The sequence below is a fragment of the Centroberyx affinis genome, unplaced genomic scaffold (assembly GCF_046629955.1).
Source record: "Centroberyx affinis isolate AG114_WGS23_722 - 3 ecotype Tasmania unplaced genomic scaffold, CSIRO-AGI_Caff_v1 ptg000122l_1, whole genome shotgun sequence".
Classification (NCBI taxonomy): Eukaryota; Metazoa; Chordata; class Actinopteri; order Beryciformes; family Berycidae; genus Centroberyx; species Centroberyx affinis.
In genome coordinates, this window is record NW_027278823.1 from 49,040 (window position 1) to 69,046 (window position 20,007).

The 20,007-nt window shown below is 43.1% G+C and overlaps 2 protein-coding genes across 3 annotated transcripts; one reads left to right on the plus strand and one right to left on the minus strand.

Moving 5' to 3' along the window:
* Positions 1-1,122: 1,122 nt before the first annotated feature.
* Positions 1,123-14,712, plus strand: usp8 (ubiquitin specific peptidase 8). 2 transcript variants are annotated; one of them, XM_071528838.1, is made up of 19 exons: positions 1,123-1,260; positions 2,055-2,226; positions 2,518-2,662; positions 2,870-2,955; positions 3,148-3,289; positions 3,928-3,970; positions 4,206-4,377; positions 4,604-4,766; positions 4,868-5,009; positions 6,402-6,688; positions 6,817-7,326; positions 8,453-8,527; positions 8,736-9,031; positions 9,546-9,767; positions 9,860-10,070; positions 11,449-11,685; positions 11,803-11,945; positions 12,423-12,555; positions 12,978-14,712. In XM_071528838.1, the coding sequence occupies exons 2-19, from the start codon at positions 2,123-2,125 to the stop codon at positions 13,134-13,136; spliced, it is 3,270 nt and encodes a 1,089-aa protein (XP_071384939.1). In that variant the 5' UTR covers positions 1,123-1,260; positions 2,055-2,122; the 3' UTR covers positions 13,137-14,712. The 2 variants fall into 2 exon arrangements, with proteins under 2 accessions (XP_071384939.1, XP_071384948.1); XM_071528847.1 differs by having other exon boundaries at positions 4,209-4,377.
* Positions 14,713-15,183: 471 nt separating this feature from the next.
* LOC139651681 (uncharacterized) lies at positions 15,184-19,344 on the minus strand. Its single transcript, XM_071528696.1, has 7 exons — positions 18,101-19,344; positions 17,652-17,849; positions 17,256-17,451; positions 16,912-17,136; positions 16,616-16,758; positions 16,342-16,474; positions 15,184-15,372 (listed from the first exon to the last, which is right to left on the minus strand). The coding sequence occupies exons 1-7, from the start codon at positions 19,342-19,344 to the stop codon at positions 15,184-15,186; spliced, it is 2,328 nt and encodes a 775-aa protein (XP_071384797.1).
* Positions 19,345-20,007: the final 663 nt, after the last annotated feature.

Consider the following 20,007-nt stretch of genomic DNA (forward strand, 5'->3'; position numbering starts at 1 on the left):
CACTCATACTCACTTAACAACCACCTAATAACATTATGAAACCACTACTACGCATCTAGCAACCACCTAGAAACACCCTAGCATCCGCTTGCTATCACCTAGTGCCACCTATCCACCAGCTTTGCTGCTTAGCAATCACCTGAATTTTCTTCAGGAAATGCATCTTTCTCAATCATTGGCTGATGAGGTGAGCAAAACACAATGCCACATGGCTTGTGGTTGGCTAAGTAAAGAGTGGGCTGTGCCCACGGGTGGCAGCCTTGGAGGAGGTGGCTGCCTTCCAGTCATCAAAGAAGCAAACAAAAGCTCCTTGTTCTGTGCATCTGTAAATCGTTCACCTACACAACCAAAGCAAACGTCTAAAAAAATCCACAAATAAATGCAAGCCGCATCATACATGTAATTTGATTCACAAATGCAGATTCAACAACATATGTGATATGTTTGGCTCTGAAAACATACAGTATTGTAACAATATTTTTTTTTCTATTTTTTAAGTTTGGTAGCATGTGAAAATCTGTTGGAGTTTTTTAATGAAGTATCAAAGTATTTGTGGATGGTACACAAAATATTTGTGTTTATGTTTATATCTTTCATGGTATATTTCTGAATACTGAACCACAATTCACTCCAATTATGCTTATGTCGTCTATCAGATGCAAAATTGAACATGCAGACGGGAGGGTAGGCTAGTTGAACTATTGAGTGACTTGTCTTCTGAAGCATATACGATCTTTGGTAAGAGCTCATCCCCTGTGTACGGCAAGCCGTAGCTGGGTCCAGTCTGTCGTAATCATTCTGGCGTAATGACCACAACTATTAGACCTAACCTTTGCCACAAGAGGCAGAGAACTGCTCATTATAAAACGGCAATACAGTAACAATCTATGCCACTACAAAGTAGCTACACAAAAGTTACATTATTGCTATCATTTACATTAGCCAAGTAGATCAATACGTTTACCTTAGGCAAAAGCTTTTCTGTCCTAACCTGCACATATCATTTATCGGTTTTGGTTTTCTCTCATAAACCACGCTCACACGAAGGCTTTAAAGGTCCACTGGCAGTTTAGTGGATTTCCACGCCGTTTTCCTTATGTTTGAATAAATGGAAAAGTCAATCATAACAAATCCCATCCTGTGATAATATGATGACATCATTGGCCGAGCCTGCTGTTATTGGTTCCAGGAAGCGTTGGAATCAGGAATCAGCTGTCAAAAAAGTAGCTAAACAAGTGTAAGCAACGGAGCTGGAAAGAGGTAATTTATTAAGTTAACGTCGACTAATCAAATAATCAGTCAGCATATACGTGTCGTCTTTATTATAATAAGTTATTTGTTTATTGTTGGTTGTGATTATGGCCGTGGCTACCTAGAGTGTAGCTAAATAGCTAACATTAGCTAACCTTCGTGAGCTTACAGTATAGCTTGCTAACTAACTTAGCTAGCTGGCTAGCAAGATGAACTCGCAAGGTAACTAAGCTAATTAAGCTAACTTAACGTTAAATAACTGGCGTTAATGTTAACGTACTGGCGAATTTGTAATCCACATCGATTAATGTTAATGTGCTTGTTTGTTTACTAACATGTAATCTGTCAGCGCAAATGGTCGCAAGCTTGCCAGCAGCAAAGTGTTGATACGTTGTTGTCGTCAATGTTGACATATCTAGCTGCTTGCTAACTACTAGCTAATGTTAGCTAATGCGCTATCATAGCAAGCTAACAGTAACACACTAACGCTAGCTAAGCTATAATCATCGACATGTCTTGATCCCCGCAATCCAGTTTAATTCTAGCAAACTTTACTCTCGTCTCGTTAAATATGCACTGCACATGCTATATGATAGCTTAATGACAATTTACTTAATTTATCTTATTGAAATGTTACTCATGATCTTGAAGACTAACATAAACATTTGCTGTGTCCAGTCTATCTGTGGCCTATCTGTGACCCAACTGTATGTAGGATTTGGGATGGGAATAGTCTATAGTCTTAGTTTACCAGAGGCAGTCATGGTTTTACTTTTGTTTTGTCACAACCTGTTTGTTTTCAGAGATGTCAAGAGCATGTGAACAGCACTGAATGCTTGCTTGTGAGCTTTGACTGAACACACCTGTGAAGATGCCTGCAGTATCCACTGGGGTCAAGGAGCTGTATCTTTCTACATCTCTGGGTGACCTCAATAAAAAGGCGGAAATTAAGCCAGACAAGATAAACACCAGAAGGTATGTTTCACACTCATGGCAGAGTTTTACATTGAGCAATCAGAAACGTGCAATAAGCTATAGGCTATGTGATGTGAAAAATATATGGAGAAACTGGGGTTGATTAAATAGAATTAACACAGCTGGCTTGTTAGCCAGTATGATATACTTGTGTAATGTCAGTGATATAATTGGTCAAAGGAATTGGAGAACATAACACATTCATGTTCAGAATTGTGAATGCACCCTTTCTTAATGTCAGTGAAGTTGGCAAATTAAGGTGACAATTGTCTCTTATTTACTGTATCACAGCTATGTTCAGAGTGCCTGTAAAATCTTCAAGACGGCAGAGGAGTGTCGTCTGGACAGAGATGAGGAGAAGGCTTATGTTCTGTACATGAAATATCTAACGGTGTATGATCTCATCAAGAAAAGACCAGACTTCAAGCAGCAACAGGTACAATGGCCGTTAATTGAAAAATTGGAATACTTCTATGGCTGCACTAATCTACTGTGGGAATTACTTATGTTTGAAACTAACATGTTTTTTTATGTGAACAGTGCTTCCTTTTTATGTAAAGACTTGTTGATCCATGGAAATGAGTCAAGAATTCAATGATTCACTAATTTCTGCTTAAACTCTTCTCTATTCCAATGTCTAAAGGAGTATTTCCTGTCCATGCTTGGCCCAAACAGCTTCAAGAAAGCCATTGAAGAAGCTGAGAAACTCTCAGAAAGCCTTAAACTCAGGTTAGAAGCTATGGTTGTCTTCACTTTGTCTGCAGCATATTCAAGTATAATCTGCAAAATCTATTCATTATGTATTGTAAATCAAGAAGAACGCTGGCTTAAGATTGTACATATATAAGAATTGTAAATATGTAATCATATTTCTTTTCTGATTTACATTGCTGAGTTTTCAATTTGTTTAATTTCAAACAGGTATGAGGAAGTTGAGGTTCGAAAAAAGCTTGAGGAGAAGGAGAGACAAGAGGAGAAGAAAAAGAGGGAGGAGATAACTGAGAAAGACGGGGGTCGAGCCTCTCCTAAAGCACCGCCAGCAAACAAGAAGGACAGCAAGAGGGTAGAAATGTCAAATAATGAATATCTGCTCTTGGTATCTCAATATTAACAATATACATGTATGGTATTTGGCAGACACTTTATTCCAAAGTGACTTACTGTACTCTGTCTACATATGTGGGTGATTGGCCCTCATTGGGAACTGAGTCTAAGCCAAGCAGTGTGATTATCATGCTGTACTGACTGAGGGATAGTTCATACACCGAACCTATTTCATAGTAAAAGTAATGCAGTCTAGGTCTTTTGGCTTGTGTAAACACAGTTATAGATGGGGTTCAAATCCAAGGTTTCAATTATACAGTATATAGTATGTTTGCTAGCTAAAGGAAATGTGGATAATAAAAGTCTTAATGATGAGTAGTAGCACCCAATTTTTAATGATATGTAGTAACCCTGCCTTACCAAAACAGTGTCTCAGGTTTGAATCTCTCACTTAATAGACTTGTCATAACTCAGGTGGAATCATTGAATCAGCAGATACAGAATATATGCATGACATTGACTTCATATAAAGTAGTTTCTTACCATTTGAAGTTGAATCATGTAAGGGGAAATTAAGCCAAGTAGAATTCAGTCAAACCGGTATTGTCAACATTTGTTTATTGTTTCAGCTTTTAATTTTTTGTGTCTCTATGTCAGGTAAAAGGAGAGCAGAATGAGTTGAAGAATGCACCCTCAAAAGGTAACCATAACCTCACAAAAAAACTCTTAGGAAGCTGTGTAGTTCTTTCTAAGACATTGTAGAAGTCCTAGTAGAAAGTCTGAAATTTGCTAGCATTATGTTTATCCTCATGTGTAAAGTCCATGAAGTCTTGGAATTCCTAATTCCAAAGCCACCACTTGTGAGCCATTTATGGATAGTGGTCACTCCAAATTCTATATATATTTTGTATTGATTTAATTCTTCCATCTGGCAGCAGCAGTACCTGCCGGAGGGATCACAGCAGAGAAGCTTTTCAACATGATGAAGGACCAGACAATTACAATCGTTGTCATGGACGCCCGCAACCACAGGGATTTTGAGGACTCCCACATCCAGGTCCCAGCCCAGACCTGCATCAGCGTGCCTGAGGAGGCCATCACACCAGGGTGAGACGGGAGGGGAAAGGAGTTTGGGGATCAGGCTTCATACCCAGTGCTTTGATTTCACACTTGTTGTGACAGCTGACTGTGACAACGCTGTGGCAAACAATTGAATGAAATGTTGACTGAAATTGGTCACCACTGTTGGAGACCGCTCTCATTGTTTTATTAATAACTTTGTATCTGTATCTGTATCTTAGACCTCCTAAACTGGACTGTAATTACTTTTCAGAATCACTGTGAATCAGATTGAGGCAAAGCTGCCGGAGGTTTCCAAAGAGCAGTGGAGGCGGCGGGGCTTTGTGGATTATATAATCCTTCTGGACTGGTTCAGCTCCGTCACTGACCTCAGACTGGGCACTATCTTGCAGAGCCTCAAAGACGCTCTCTATAAGGTAGCTTTGACAGATAAGTGTATGAACTTTTGAATTTGTGAGTGTGTGTGAGCTTGAAGAACTGTTTTTCCTGTGAGGTAATGTGCTTGCACACTCCGCAGTGGGACAGCATCACCATCCTGCGCAGTGAGCCCTTGGTGCTGGAGGGAGGCTATGAGAACTGGCTGCTGTTCTACCCCATGTACACAACCAACGCAAAAGTTCGGCCCCCTAGACAGAACGTCATCAGCACCCTCCCTCAGTGTGAGTATCACCACCATACCAGTGCAGGGCAGGGCAGTCTTAAAGGAATACACCAAGTTTTGGGGAGACTGGCCCATTGGTCATTTTAGACGATAAGTGATGAGGACACTGACACTAAAATCATTCATGTGTCCCTGGTAGATCATTGGTCCTGTGATCCATGCTAACACTTTAACATGCAGTATGTTGAGTGATGGTAGGCAACTAGCATTATCTCAAAAGTCAGAAAGTGAGAATTTGTAGCAGATCTAAAGCTAAATGTAAATTAAGTAATCTTAAATGATATACGGCCAATTCTGGGAGTTTTGTGTAGGAGATTAGTATAATTTATACAAAACACAATATAAAAATAGCATACTATTTTGAACTGCCAAGGACTACTTTCCTTGTTTCCAAAGGAAGTGAACGTGATGGACAATGGGTTATGCAGGTAAAAATCACAGCGTCACAGCATATGAATATGTGTTTGCTTACCTAAACTAGTTCAAAAATGGAAATGGCTATATTAATATAATAATGTAAGATAATAATTTTTAGAATTTATGAATCTACAGGCCATATCATAAAAAAACAACAACTTTTTAATAGTAAAAGGTCAATCTTCTTACTTTGGATAATCCTACTCCTTTCCTGTCACTCAAATAGAGTATGCTAAAGTTTTAGAATGGAGGACTAGTGCAAATGATCTACTCAATTCAATTCAATGTGCTTTATTGGCATGAAAGTTCACAGACAATATTGCCAAAGCATCAAGATGAATATCAGTCTAGGTGTGTGTGTGTGTGTGTGTGTGAGTGAGTCAGTGCCTGGACAGAGGAACTGGGTTGCTGCGTGTTCAGCTCCCGTACTCATTTTATGGCTAAGTTGACCAATGGGCCAATCTCCCAAAATCTTGGTGTGTTCCTTTAAGCCAATTGTTTTTACCTTTTAGTGCTCGGAGTGCTGAAAACATGCTTTAACCTCTCAGCACTGTTGGGAGCCAGTAACAAGAATAGGAAGTCAGCTCTGTAAAGCAAGCTTCCCAGTAGACACATAGCCTAACTGTTTATTTCTCATGCCTCTATGACAAATCCTAGGCTCAGAGTAACTGGCAGAAGTTTCATGGGAAAGGAAGTTTCTGGTGTTAGGCAAGAGAGGAAACAAATTCTGTGACAACTTCACAGTTCTCCCAGTGTGCTTGAATGAATTTGTGAAATGACCAAGAGTATATACTAGTGTTTTGTTTTTTTTTACTTTGTTGAAGGCTGTGGTTGTTCAAACACAAAAGTTTTGTGATTATAATTTCATCCACTATTGTTCATCAAGTGTAGCTGGATTTTTCTGTCTTGTGTTGCCAAGCAAGTGACTATCCATTATAATATTTAATTTACTCTTTACTTATATATTGAGCAGTGAACTTCAGCTACCCATCCCTAGAGGAACCAAAGCCTCCAATCCCACCTCAACCAGAGGTCGAAGCTACTCCTGAGCCTCAAGTCCCCCCAGCTCCCCTGCAGGTGAACGGGGTCACTCTAGCAGAGCACTCCACCCCAGAAACCTCCACAGTAACTGACAGGCTGCCAGACACCATAGATTCCCCCATCACAAGCTCCACAAACTCTGTGCTGGATGTTAATAAGACGGGCCCTGCGGCAGGTACACCCAGCCAGTCAGCTGCCGCAGCCAAGGCCATCCCACAGGTAACTGCACTGTCTGACTGTTCTTGAAGACAAGAATTTAAGGTCTCTTAGTGTCACTAGTTGAATTGACATCACTGTATACTGTCTACCTCATGTTATTGTTTTACCCTCCTGTTCTCTTCTCCCAGATTGACCGTACCAAGAAGCCCTCTGTGCGGGTGTCGGACGAGGCTAAGCCTAGCCAGAATGGCTCAGCCAAGGATTCGACCCAGAATGGCCCAGTTGTCCCAAACCGCTCAGCCAAGCCGTCCTTCAATCCCAGCACCTCTCTGTCTGAAGAGGAGCAAAGTCAGATACACTCTGAGGCAGCCGCTGTGATGGAGAAGGCCAGGCAGGAGCAGGAGAAACGTAACCAGGAGCGTCGCGTGGAGGAGGAGAGGCGGGAGAAGGAATGGCAGGAGGATGTGAGAGAACGGCACGAAAAGGAGGAAAGTGAGAAGAGGAAGAAGGAAGAGGAGGAGAAAAGACATCAGGAGAGAAAGAGACTGGAAAGGCAGAAGGCTGAAGAAGAGGAAGAGAAGCAAAACAGAGTTGGGGAGGAGAAAGAGAAGAGGGGGAAAGAGCAGAACTCTGACACACCCTCGAAAAGTGCATCTCTGGACTCGCCTGCTCCCAACCACATTGTCAGTGAAATTAAGGTCAGTCTTTGCTTCTGTCAGTCTTTTGCCACCACCACAGTGAAGTTTCATTTCATCCTTGTGTCCATGGAAGATCTGTAATACATGTGAATGTTCAAGGGGGGAAATTTGTCACAATCCCATCCATTGTCACAGGAGAAGTTTGCCCCAAATCACGTATCTGGGATCAGACGTTATCCTTTCTCTAATTGCTATTGTTATGGCATGGGACAAAGTGTAGGGCCCCAGATCTGTGGATAAATGGGCAATGGGTTGAAAACACTTACATGCTAGCTGACAAGGTCACCAAGTGAGTTGCCCATTCCATATTCATGCCATCTATGAACGCACAGCCCATCAATCTGATCTCATTAATTTGACAAACTCTTAAAAGCTGAATGATTTTAAGCTCTGTTTTGTCCCCAACCTCAGGCTCCTGTGAAGCCTAGTAGTGAAGTAAAGAGCGGAACCCAAAAGGCAAGGATTTTAAAAGATAGAACACCTGATGACTATAACAGACCCAAGGTATACCAACACTCGGCCAACAGTGTTGATCAAGGCATGCTTTTACCCACAATGCTTCAGCCAATTTCCAAATCCTTTCAGCCAAAAGCATGTTGTTTAACTGGAAATTGTTTGCCACAAAGTGGTCTTGAGCAAGTTTCCCAAGAACAAAGAAATGGCTTATTGCAGCGTTTGACTGACCGCTGAAAGAATGACATAATTCAACAATTGCAGCAACTATACAGTATGTGCAACTAAAGTGCATGCTTCGCTTTGTGAAATGTAAAGAACTATTGGAGCCATTTGTCACAGCTGGAGACAGCCTCAGATGTGTTATTGGTAACTTGTTGGAAAAGAATCCAGCAGTTGTCTCTCTAATCCAATCAGAAAGAAATTATTTTTTCTGTTAGCTCTGCTTTACTTAAACAAGCAAATATGGTAAATGAGAGTTTTACGGTTTGACAGTGGGCATTAATGAATGCCACCCAGCAATAATGGGCTTTTAGAAATATGCAGGCAAAGTATTGACTTTCACTGCGTGTTGCCATTCCATTTGTTTTACCCTTACCATGAAAGCTCCCCTCATCTTTCTTGGTGTAGAAGACTATTTTAAGTGATGTGTGTGTGTGTGTTTATTCCACAGAGAGAGCCCCTGACCAGAGCAAGGAGTGAGGAGATGGGTAGGAGTGTACCAGGCCTGCCAGACGGCTGGATGAAGGTACCAGACACTTGCACCTGAAAAATGTTTGATCATGAGCCAATACAAAGTCACAGTGAGTCAGCTGCTCAGACAGTTATCCAAGATGAAAGTACTCTAAAAACATCTGTGAAGTAACTAGATTTCCTTTAAATGAGATGAGATTGTTTCTGGCTGCTTGATACTTGCCTTCTATTCATGTCTTCTCCTCCAACTTCTCTCCAACCAGTTCCTCGACATTGTGACGGGCACCTACCGTTACTACCATTCCCCAACCAACCGCGTCCACCTGTACCCTCCTGAGGTCACTGTTCCCCAGACTCCGCCCTCCACGCCGCCAACGGCCAAACAGAAACAACCGCGGCCAGCCGAGCCAGACCAAAGCCGCGAGCGAGAGCGGGAGCAGTCGAAACTGAAACGCTCCTACTCCTCCCCTGATATCAGCCAGGACCTGAGAGAGGAGGCCCAGAAGAAGGTCACCGTCCCCGCCACTGCTGCCACACCCACCATCAACAGAGAGACCAAGTAAGGCACACAGAGATGGTTTATGATACTAAAACTAATTCCAACTAATTCTAATTTGGGTGAAATAAAAAAAAAAACCTCCCTGCAGGGTTTGGGCCATTCATGAATTTAATTGAGAATTTATGGTCAATTCCAATTCAGTTCCTGGAGTTGGAATTGGAATTGCTAAGGAAACAGAATTGGAATTGAATTGGAATGACAGGAAACATTAAACCATTCAATTCCATGAAATTCCACTTCTAAGAGAAGTTGTCTTGACTTGCTAAACATTATTAAGCAAACATTATGAATCAAATAAAAGACAGTTAAACAAATCAAATATATGCAATCATAATATACAGTATGTATTACAATTATATGTTATGCATCAAATACCACCTGAAAGGCTCCTTTAACATTTTATGATATTCAGTATTGATAATATACGTAGAACACTATGTATAATCTCAGATATGTGGTAAGAAAAAACAAAAAAACTCACTCTTTTTTTTCTCACTGTATTTCTGTCCTCCAGACCTGCCAGTACTAAGGTCTATACTAAAGTGGAGATCGCCCGGCCATCGGCTGCCAAGATCCGCAACCTGAACCCTGCGTTCGGGGGTCTGGGCGTCTCGCTGACTGGCCTGCGTAACCTCGGCAACACATGCTACATGAACTCCATCCTGCAGTGTCTGTGTAACACTCCTGCCATGGTCGACTACTTCAACAAGAACTACTACCAGGAGGACATCAACAGGTCAGGACCCGGATAATGTGACAAATCGAGTGTGAGCCGCTGAATTAACAGAGAAGTGTAACGCCCCTGTCCCTGTTCTCTCCCTCTGCCAGGGCCAACATCCTGGGCCATAAGGGCGAGGTGGCGGAGGAGTTTGGCGTGATCATGAAGGCCCTGTGGTCGGGTCTGTACAAGTGCATCAGCCCCCGCGACTTCAAGATCACCATAGGGAAGATCAATGAGCAGTTCTCTGGCTATGACCAGCAAGACTCCCAGGAGCTGCTGCTGTTCCTGATGGACGGCCTCCACGAAGACCTCAACAAGGTAGAGCTCACACTACAGGACAAGCAAGCATGGGGATACAGGGAAATGGCTACCGGATTGGCATTTTAACAGTTTTACAGTGTTACTCACAGGTAAAAAGATCTGGAAGTCTGCTAGCATGGAAAGAAAGGGTATAATGGTTTGACTTATTTTCAAAAGATTTGATATTGAAATGGTTAAATATAAATAAATATGCTCATCCTAAATGAAATATTGAGTAATTAAGTATGAAGTAATTTAATTCTTTCAACCAAGACATAGTGTGGCCTGCCTTGTACTACCCCTGTATGTTGTTGCACATTTGCATTTTAATAATCAACACTTAGCCTTTTTATCATTTTCCTTCTTTCTTTTTTCACTGGGTTTCATTTTGATGGCAAATTAGAGAGTAAGTAAATAGCTGTGTGTCCTTGGTCCTCCTGCAGCAGTGTGAGTGTGGTGTGTCTGCATCTGTGTGGTCTGATGCTCCGTCAGAACCTCTGTGCATGTGGACCCAAGACATGCCTCATTGCCTGTACTGACTGACTTCTCCTCTACTGGCTTCATGTTCATTTGAATGGGGGAAGGGAGTAGCTGGATTGGGAAAAGACCAAAGGAGAATATTTGAGTTTCAAACTTAGCTCATTATTAACCTCTTTTTTTTTTAAGTAGACAAAATATTACATCCCTGTATTTTCCTAGTGTCTTCAGTGAAGATGACTCTGAAAAGACCCGGTGGGGGGAAAGTTAATACTAATGACTGTCTCCACCTGGTGGCATGTTGAAGTAGTACATCCACTAGATTTCACTTTTCAACCTATCCAGTCTTTCAAATGAAAGGAGTATGGTAGGGTGTAAGGGCTGAAATGACAGCGGGCCCTCCCATGCATTTCTCATGCCAGTCTCTCCATCTCATTACATCCCTTGTTGTGTGACCTGTCTTCTGCCATCAGGCTGGCCCAGTCCCAGTCCACTTTGTCTCTCCAGACTAATTGAATGATGAAGTCCAGACTAATTAATGAGATATTAATTAGCAAGTGTTAAAAAAGCCTGTCTTTTGTATCTTCCTGCCTACCATACTGGAAGTGAACTGGATATGGCTGAACTGCATGGGAATGAGGCTGAAAGACATTTGACTGGTGTGGAATATAACATCAGCATTTTACAATGGACAATGTTTGATGCTCATGGCAATTCAGTCTCTAGTTCTTCTTAAGTTCCAGTCTTTTTCAGTCCCAATATTCAATATTTTGTCAAATATTTTAATTGTGACCAATAAAGCCTATGCCAACTATCACTGACTAAGAACTAGTGGCATTGAGAAGGCAGGTTTTTGCTAACGCCTTAGCTGCAGTTGTTCCTATGTACCAACATGTTGTTTTTCCATCTCTGGTGTCAGGCGGACAACAGGAAGCGGTATAAGGAGGAGGAAAACGACCATCTGGACGATCAGAAGGCAGCGGACCTGGCCTGGGGCAAACACAAGCTGCTGAATGAGTCCATCATCGTAGCGCTGTTCCAGGGGCAGTTCAAGTCCACTGTGCAGTGTCTCACCTGCCACCGCAAGTCACGCACCTTTGAGACCTTCATGTACCTGTCGCTGCCCCTGGCCTCCACCAGCAAGTGCTCCCTCCAGGTCAGTCAGACCAGACCTGGAGGAACAGAAATAAATAGTTGTACATCTATATAATCTGAAAGCTGTTTTGTGCTTTGTGAGACTGGAGTCATATGAATGTTTGCTGCTGTGCGACAGGACTGTCTGAAGCTGTTCTCCAAGGAGGAGAGGCTGACTGACAACAACAAGGTGTTCTGCAGACACTGCAAGGCCCACCGAGACTCCACCAAGAAACTGGAGATCTGGAAGGTCCCTCCCATTCTCCTGGTCCACTTAAAACGGTCTGTAGTGCTGCGTTTGCTTACATTTAAAATTGTGCAGATTGTGTGGCTAGGGCCAAGTACTCGCTAACAACCTCATCACTACCTACTGATCAGTAGTAAATACTACTATTTTTTTCAGTAAACTTGTTTTGAAAGGCTTTTTTTATGCCAACTTCTAAGTGAGAGCAAAGTTATATTAATGAGTATGGTAAAGTGCAAAGATGTAACCAGCATCCATGCATGAACAGGTATTAATCAGATGAGTACTATCCAGGAAATGAGACTATGAAAATTAGCCATGGATGGATTCTAGAAATTATAATTGTTAGAGTCCTGATGGATCCTGACTTTCCCCTGACCCCTGAGTTAACTTTCTCTGGACTGAGCTTTGTTTGGGTTTCTCTTTGTGTTACATTTCTATGTTGACTCTGGTTTTTTTTTTTTTTATTTTGATTTGTTTTTTTGTGTGCTTGTCTGTGTGTGTCATTTGTGCAGCTTCTCCTACGAGGGCCGATGGAAGCAGAAGCTGCAGACCTGTGTCGACTTCCCTCTAGACAGTCTGGACCTGTCCCAGTATGTCATCGGACCCAGGCAGAGCCTCAAGAGATACAGCCTTTTTGGAGTTTCTGTAAGTAATAGTGTAGCGAATTGCAAGGGACAGTATCGTTCGCCAGCACTGTAGCTGGATGGCCTGATGTGTAATATTGCTTTTATACAACAGTTTATCAAATAATGGTAATTTGAGACAACAGATTATGATTTTTTGTCTTTTATTTGTCTTTGCCAAGCAACACATGAACTGTTTATATTAGAAGTGTGAAGTGGAGTGATACATATAGTGAAATGTCCCAGTGCTGTTATACTGTATATCAGCACCCTTGGAATGCCTCCTGTCCAATCAAACTACTCGACTGGAACTAACTGTTGTATAATTGTTGTGTTGTATAATTTGTTTGATCATCAGTGAGGATTAAGTGTAATGATCATCTGTCCACTCACATGGCGCCATAATCAGCAGAGAGCGCTTACTTTCTTCTTCTCCACCACCAGAACCACTACGGGGGTTTGGATGGAGGCCATTACACGGCCTACTGCAAGAATTCCGTCAAACAGCGCTGGTTCAAGTTCGACGACCACGAGGTGTCCGACTTCTCCACCTCCTCCGTCAAGTCCTCCGCTGCCTACATCTTGTTTTACTCCACCCTGTGATGGAGCTTCGCGACACAAGAGGACACTACACCGGTGCAGCGGTGCTCAAGCCTAGAGGCTGTTGTGTTTTTTAATTTAAAAAATCACAGCTCTGAGGACCTGTTACGCAGGGTTGCAGGGTTAGGCGAGTGTGTGAGGGTGTGTGTGCGCACGCGAGAGTATGGGTATGAGATCCAGTCTGTCCCAGATTGGAGAAAGGTGCAGGCACTGTGCAATGCTTCAGCTACTAGAAGATCCCATAGCTGTTAAAAACATGCCGTCTATTCATATTAGAGACCTACTGAGACTTAACAGATGCTCCTATTACTCTGACTTGTATACCTTGATGGTTGTGTTGTAGGACTGACAGCCGGTTCAGATGCTCTTTACTCTCTTGTTTTTGTTGCACTCAGTGTGGACGGCCTTTTTGCAGAACTGATCTTCAGCTTTCTTGTACTGTGAATACACCCGAGTTAAAAGTTAAGACGGCATGTACATACCTACCAATGCTGATATTGCACATTCAACGTGTACATATAGAAGGGCAAGGTGATTATTTGTAAAGTGACCAAATTCTTTCTTTTTTTTTTCTCAAGTGTAGCAGCCATCATAGTATCACCCTGTTTATGATGACGAACCATTTGATTTAGGAGTGTTCTTCATAGCCTTCTGCTATGTTTTTAATGTGCTCTTAAAGGGGGTGGAGAGTGTCGAAGCTGATTTTACATGCCCCCTGACTGAGCAGTGGATTGAGCTTGTGCTTGTTCGTATTAGCCACGTTCTTTATCAACAGCTGCAACATGATGCACTTGCACAATATGCAACCATTTTAAGTTGTTTCAAGCAGATCACGTTCTTTGAAGGAGACGCTAATGACCGACTCAGAATGCTTGACTTAGATGATACTAAAGCTGATCAGTTTTAAGAAAACTTTGCTGTACAAGGTTGGTAGTACATTTTGTTCTCTGCTGAATACACTTGACTATATACATTATTATACTGTATCTCCAATGCAAACACAAAAATCTATTTAGGCCAGAAATGTAACAGTCATTTACCTTTTTTATTTTTTTGAGGATGATTTGGTATCTCTCTTGGATGTCCTCCTTATTATCTATGATGCTGAGTTTGAAGGAACAGGTGTTTCCTGGTGGCTGGAGGCTACCAGTTTGATCTTGTAGTTTCTCCTCTATCAGATTGATTGCGATCTGGTTTAAAATTACCTTCAATGTTCAGTACTGACCTGAGGGAACGGGAAGGCGTCAGAAATTGGCCTTATTCGCTTACATGACTGTGTCAATCTTAACCTGACATTTAGAGACTGACTGACTGACCGACTGTCCCTGACAAGAGCAAGCACAACGCATACTGATATTATTTCTGGAGGAAATTGCTGGAGGAAATGTGGATCTGAGGTGACAAGATGTGACTCTCTGAGTACAGTTAACGTGTCTAGCATGAGATCATAATGTATTTCCTTTCTTGTATATGTTGATTTTATTTCTTAACGCTCTAAAAATTTTTGTTTCAGATATAACAATTATATTAACCTCAAACAACTCATATGACTATACCTATTTATTAAAACTGCTTCCAAATTAAACGTGGTCTGTTTTATTTCAGTGTGTGCATGAGCATTGAAGGATATTTTCAGCAAACGTCTTCAGTGCTGCCGTCAAAAACGGATTTACTCTGTTTAGTTTCCAATCCCTTCATCCCTTGTGGTTGTAAAACGACACAGTTTACACACATTGTAGGCAGACATCTTGCCAGCATTTCTAGATTATGCATAATAATACCACACATCACAGAAGTTGATGCTAGATCATCTCATTTTTATTTGGGGAGAACAGAAATTACAGGATGAATTTCTGATCAAAAAAGAGATGGTGAAGCCTGCAGGGGGGGAAAAAAAGCACCAGAGTTTTAGCTTGGCTGATGCAGGCAAATGGGCCAGGTGTGCACCAGGTTATCCTCCTCATGTTTGAAATTCATAATTGTTGCAGTAGATTTGAAGAAAATGGACTGAACTTGGAAATCAACTCCTCCAAGGATAAGAAGAGGCAGCTCAGAGCCTGTGGATCTTGGGCTGGTGGAAGGGCTTGCAGCTGTAGAGCAGCATGTAGGCGTTGGGAGACTGAACTGAGCCGTCCTGTACCTCCTTGACCACAGAGTCGTCAAAACAGTGCCAGCTGCGGGTCAGGGCATTGTGGCACAGAGCTGTGTAGTGGCCCATGTCCAGGTGACCTGTGTGGTTCTGGAGAGGGAAGAGTTACATGAGCAGAAACCAGGACAAACCCCATTGCTGCACAACAATAGGCCTGTTTTTGTCAGTTGATGTCATTATTAATTTCCTCTGTCTGTATGTAACAGATATTATGTCTTGGGTAGCTGCCATAGTGTAACACGGTCAGTGGTTGACGTTAGTTCATGCCGTTCTATATGTGTGGCTGTTGGAACAAAACCATCTCAAATCAAGAGCCTTTTCTCAAAATCTTGCACAGCAACATTCAACACTAATTTATTTGATTTTGCTGTGGCACAAAATGTGGAAACTTACCAAAGCTTTCTTTGGATAATTTCTTACTGGATTATCTTTTGCCATACTGAGTAACATGTTATCCTAAAAACTTCTGAAAGGGGATGTGTGTTATTTTCCTGACACTGGACAAACCAGTCAGTACTTCAGAATAAACAGAAACCAGAGAACAAAGACTGTGATGGGCAATGCAAAGCCTGGATCATCCATTGACAATGAATAGACTTAGACTTTAAATGCAAATAAAATTTGTCTAAACGTTTACATCTTAAAAAGCTTTTATATTACAGTATCATTATATGTCCCAAACCAGGGGTTAGGGTTAGTAAACTAGGTTATTATGTAAGCTTATTCTCAGAAGATTGTCTTGGTCTCAGTTATTTTGTCCACCATTTACAAATTACTCTCCATGTAGTGTTACAGCTGGTGCAGCAGCACAGTTTATGTGGCAAGACAAACTGCTCTCCCTTGTCTTGGTTATTGAAGACAGTAGTTAGCCTTATATAGATCAAAATGTGCTTTCATGAGATACAGGAATAAATTAGATTTCAAAGATGATTAAGTATTCTACTTAAACGGTTCATTTAGCAAGTAGGGCTCCAAATCTCTCTCTCTCTCTCTCTCTCTCTCTGTGTGTGTGTGTGTGTGTGTGTGTGTGTGTGTGTGTGTGTGTGTGTGTTTACTCACCACTACAGCATAGAGACAGTAGGAGGTGTGCTGTGCTGAGGGGCTGGATAGAAACGGGTTGAGGTTAAGGTTCTCCATTGAGAACAAAACATTAGTCCTCAGTTTCACCTTGTTCTTCCCTTTACAACCAAAACTGCAATAGATATAAACATGACATTGACTTAAACAATATGATTGGATTACATTTTTTTTAAATTATTATTTTAGTGGATTCTTTCAGACATTTCAGACTTTAACAGATGCAGCGGTGATATGTTGTTCGATATTTACACACCGTTTGAGGTGCAGCATGAGGATCTCGGGGGGTTTGTCCAGGGTAGTGAGGACCGTCGTGTCTCTCCTCACTCCACACGCTGAACACAACATCTGCTCTCCTCCGGTCAGTATACTCTGCTGAAAGAACAGAGACAGGCAGTCCTGCACAAGACAGAGACAGAATAATACAGAAAACAGAAAAACAGAGAATAATAACGTCAAGACCCCCTGTATCTAAAATATGACACACATACAGTACATAATGGTGTGTGAATGGGAGCTGTGAGGAATCTGCTGCTGTAAAAGATAGGCTACCTGAAGGGAGCACTTGATGATATCTGTTGGGATGGGTAAGGACAGCATGGTGAAGATTTGTTTGCTGTTTGCCTGATGATTGCAGTGCATACAGAGTGTCATGTAGCTCAGCTGGCCCTCGAACAGATGTGAGACGATGGTGGGCTCCCCCGCTGCAGTGGGAGGGTTTCTATTTTGGTCCCGTCTTGACTCTCGTGTTGAGGAGCACATCTGGCGCCTCTCACCCTTTGTGTACACACACAAAAACACACACATTCACTCTCTAAAACGAGTTGACATACTAGGTACAGTGATCTGCAGAGGAGTGACGATAGTGCAGATGAGAGGGCAGCCTCGATCTGCACCTTTTTGAGGTCGTCATGCAGCGCGTTGAGGAGGAAGAGCAGCAGTTCCTGGGCATCCTGCTGGGATTGGTTGTTGAACTGGGGGTGGATGGAGCACACCGCCGACCTCGCCTCCACAGGGGCACAGCTGGAGCTCTGTCCTAGCCACATCTCCTCCAGCAGGCGGACAAACACCTCGGCCACCCGACACTTACGCCTGACCAGAGGTTAGATCAGGGGAGAAGGTGACTTCAATTGTAAACAACAGTGGTAGCCAAAACACTTAAAGCATTTTAACCACTTCTGTATATTTAAATGGTTATATTCTCATGGCACCAAATATGAGTGAGGAAGAGAGAGAGAGAGAGAGAGAGAGAGAGAGATATATATATATATATATATATATGCTGGTCTTACCTTGCCAGCTCTTTGCGTGTTTCCTGATTAAGGAGGTATTCAACAAGAGGCACAGTAGAGCATAAACACTGTAACACAGCGTTTAAGTAGCAAGAGTTGCCAGAGTTTTCCAGACCACAAACCCCTGGCTGCCTGCAGCCCTGCAACCTCACTGCAGAGCTGCAGCCAGGCTCCTCAGTTTGCATCGCCTCACTGCGGCTGGTGGTGTTTGTCCTGCAAGACCAATGACAGAACAGAAGACAATAAGTCTGATCTCACTGTCTCCCATAAAGAGCAATATTAGACTTGGAACAAAAATATTTAACACTTTTAGAGCTCAAAATTTCCAAATACTTTAAAAAACAGAAAGCTATTTATCACACTTCTAACACTTTGGTTTGCATTTTGTTTTTGTTTTGAAGGGTATTATTAGCTTGAACTGAAAGAGTGTGATAAACAGTAAGATTAACCTTTGCTCAGAAAGATTAATGATGTAAGTCTCTTGGTATGAGCTGGTGTGTGGCCCTGACAGGACGGGCACAGCCACACTGTTGTCCACGGCCAGCTGAGATGCCAGAGATCTGGTGAACTCCGTCAGACAGATCTGCCTGCCTGAGTCCTGGCTCTGCAGACTGTGGAGAACAAATGTGTTGATGCAGATCATGTGTAGCGCGGCCCAGAGGCCTGGGAGAAACACATCCACTGCCGGTCCCTTCAGGTCTGACTGAGGAAACAAAGCGGGCCCGGTCCAGCCCTGGAGATGGGCCACCAGCTGAGACAGTGGGTCCTCAGGTGTCCATTGGTGCTGATGCGGCATGACTGGCAGAGATGAAGAAGATGCCTCCTCCATGACTGGCCTCTTAACAGAAGCAACAAAATGGATATTGACCCCCAAGTCAGAGAAGGTCTCAGTGAGTCTGCCCTCCATCCACGCAGACTTGTCCAGCTGCACCAGGTGTCCGCGGCTGTAATACGGCCTCAGGAGCTGCCCAACTACCTGTTCAACCACAGGAGTCCTACTGCGCCGCTGGAGCTGCTCTGGACAGTACAGGTACATGTTACAGATGAAGCCTGAGCTCACGTCACAGAGGAGGGCGAGGTGGAGAGGGCAAGGAGCCTGCTGGTAGGACAGAAGGTATTTCTTCACAGCCAGGTGCTGACCAGGTGTGTATAAGGCCTGACAGCGCCTGGTTAAGTGGCTGCAGAAGGCAGAGAGGGCCTCCATCTTGTCTCCATCCTCCACCCTGGACAGAGACAGGAGGTTGGTCTGGAAGCTGCTTCTCTTCAGGACACCCTGCCATCTGTCCAGGTACAGAGACAACTCAGACTCCGAGACGCAGTCCTCTCCTGTGAACAGACCGCTCTGCAGAACGATGGAGAACCACGTCAGAGCCTCGGCGTACTGCTCCTCTGACAGCTCTGCGCTCTGCTCCCTGCTCTGACTGTAGGACGGGCGGCTGCCAACAGCGGCCCTCTTGGCCAGCTCCTGGACCGCTCCTCTGTCCAGCACCTCCAGCAGAAGCTCCCGGGCCGTGTTGTGCACCTGGTAGGTGGGGCCGGTCCGAGTCCTGGTGAAAGGTTTAACTTTTTTAGACCTGAAGAGGTTTGGTAGACACAGGCTGTCCCTCTGGGTGGCGACTTTCATCTCATCCACTAGATGGCACTCCTCCGACGTCCAGGCGCACTCCTTCACTGACAAAGCCTTGGCCTTCATCTCAGCCTCTCCTCCTCTCCTCAGTCTCAGCAAAAGACTTCTCAAGTCAGTGTTGGTTTCTCTTGCAAAAAGACACCTCTGATGTGAAACCTCTGGGATATGGCAACAGACATGCCACAAAAAACTCCATTACTGTGTGACTTCAAAATTTCTCCTCCACTTCTCAAATTTCTCCTGGTAGCTCATTTGATTTGATTAAGGGAAGAGAACCAGACACAGAACGCAGAGCTGTGTAATGGCGGTGGTTCTCCTTCTAGATAGTGTGTGTGTGTGTGTTTGTGTGTGTGTATGTGAGAGTACACATTGTCTGACACTCATGAGGATCTGCTGTAGAGGTAAATCACCTGGGACCCACTGAAGCTAGAATGCAGCTAGACAACAGTGTCTTGGCAACATATAAACACTGACAACCCTTTGACCGCAGCGTCGATCTCATGTCATGTTTTGCCCAACATGCGTCAGAGTTTGGCTTGGTCTTTACCAAACCAATCAGAAGACCGCTCACTGAAGGGAAATCATATAGAAATCATATATATTGTCCTTTTGGTTCATAAGTTAGTCTTTTAGTAGGTTTTGAGAACATGAGCATTGCCTTTCTCATCTAAAACAGATTACTATAATGAGGGTCACTGTTCCTTAAGAGCAAGCAAGAGCTTTTAGATG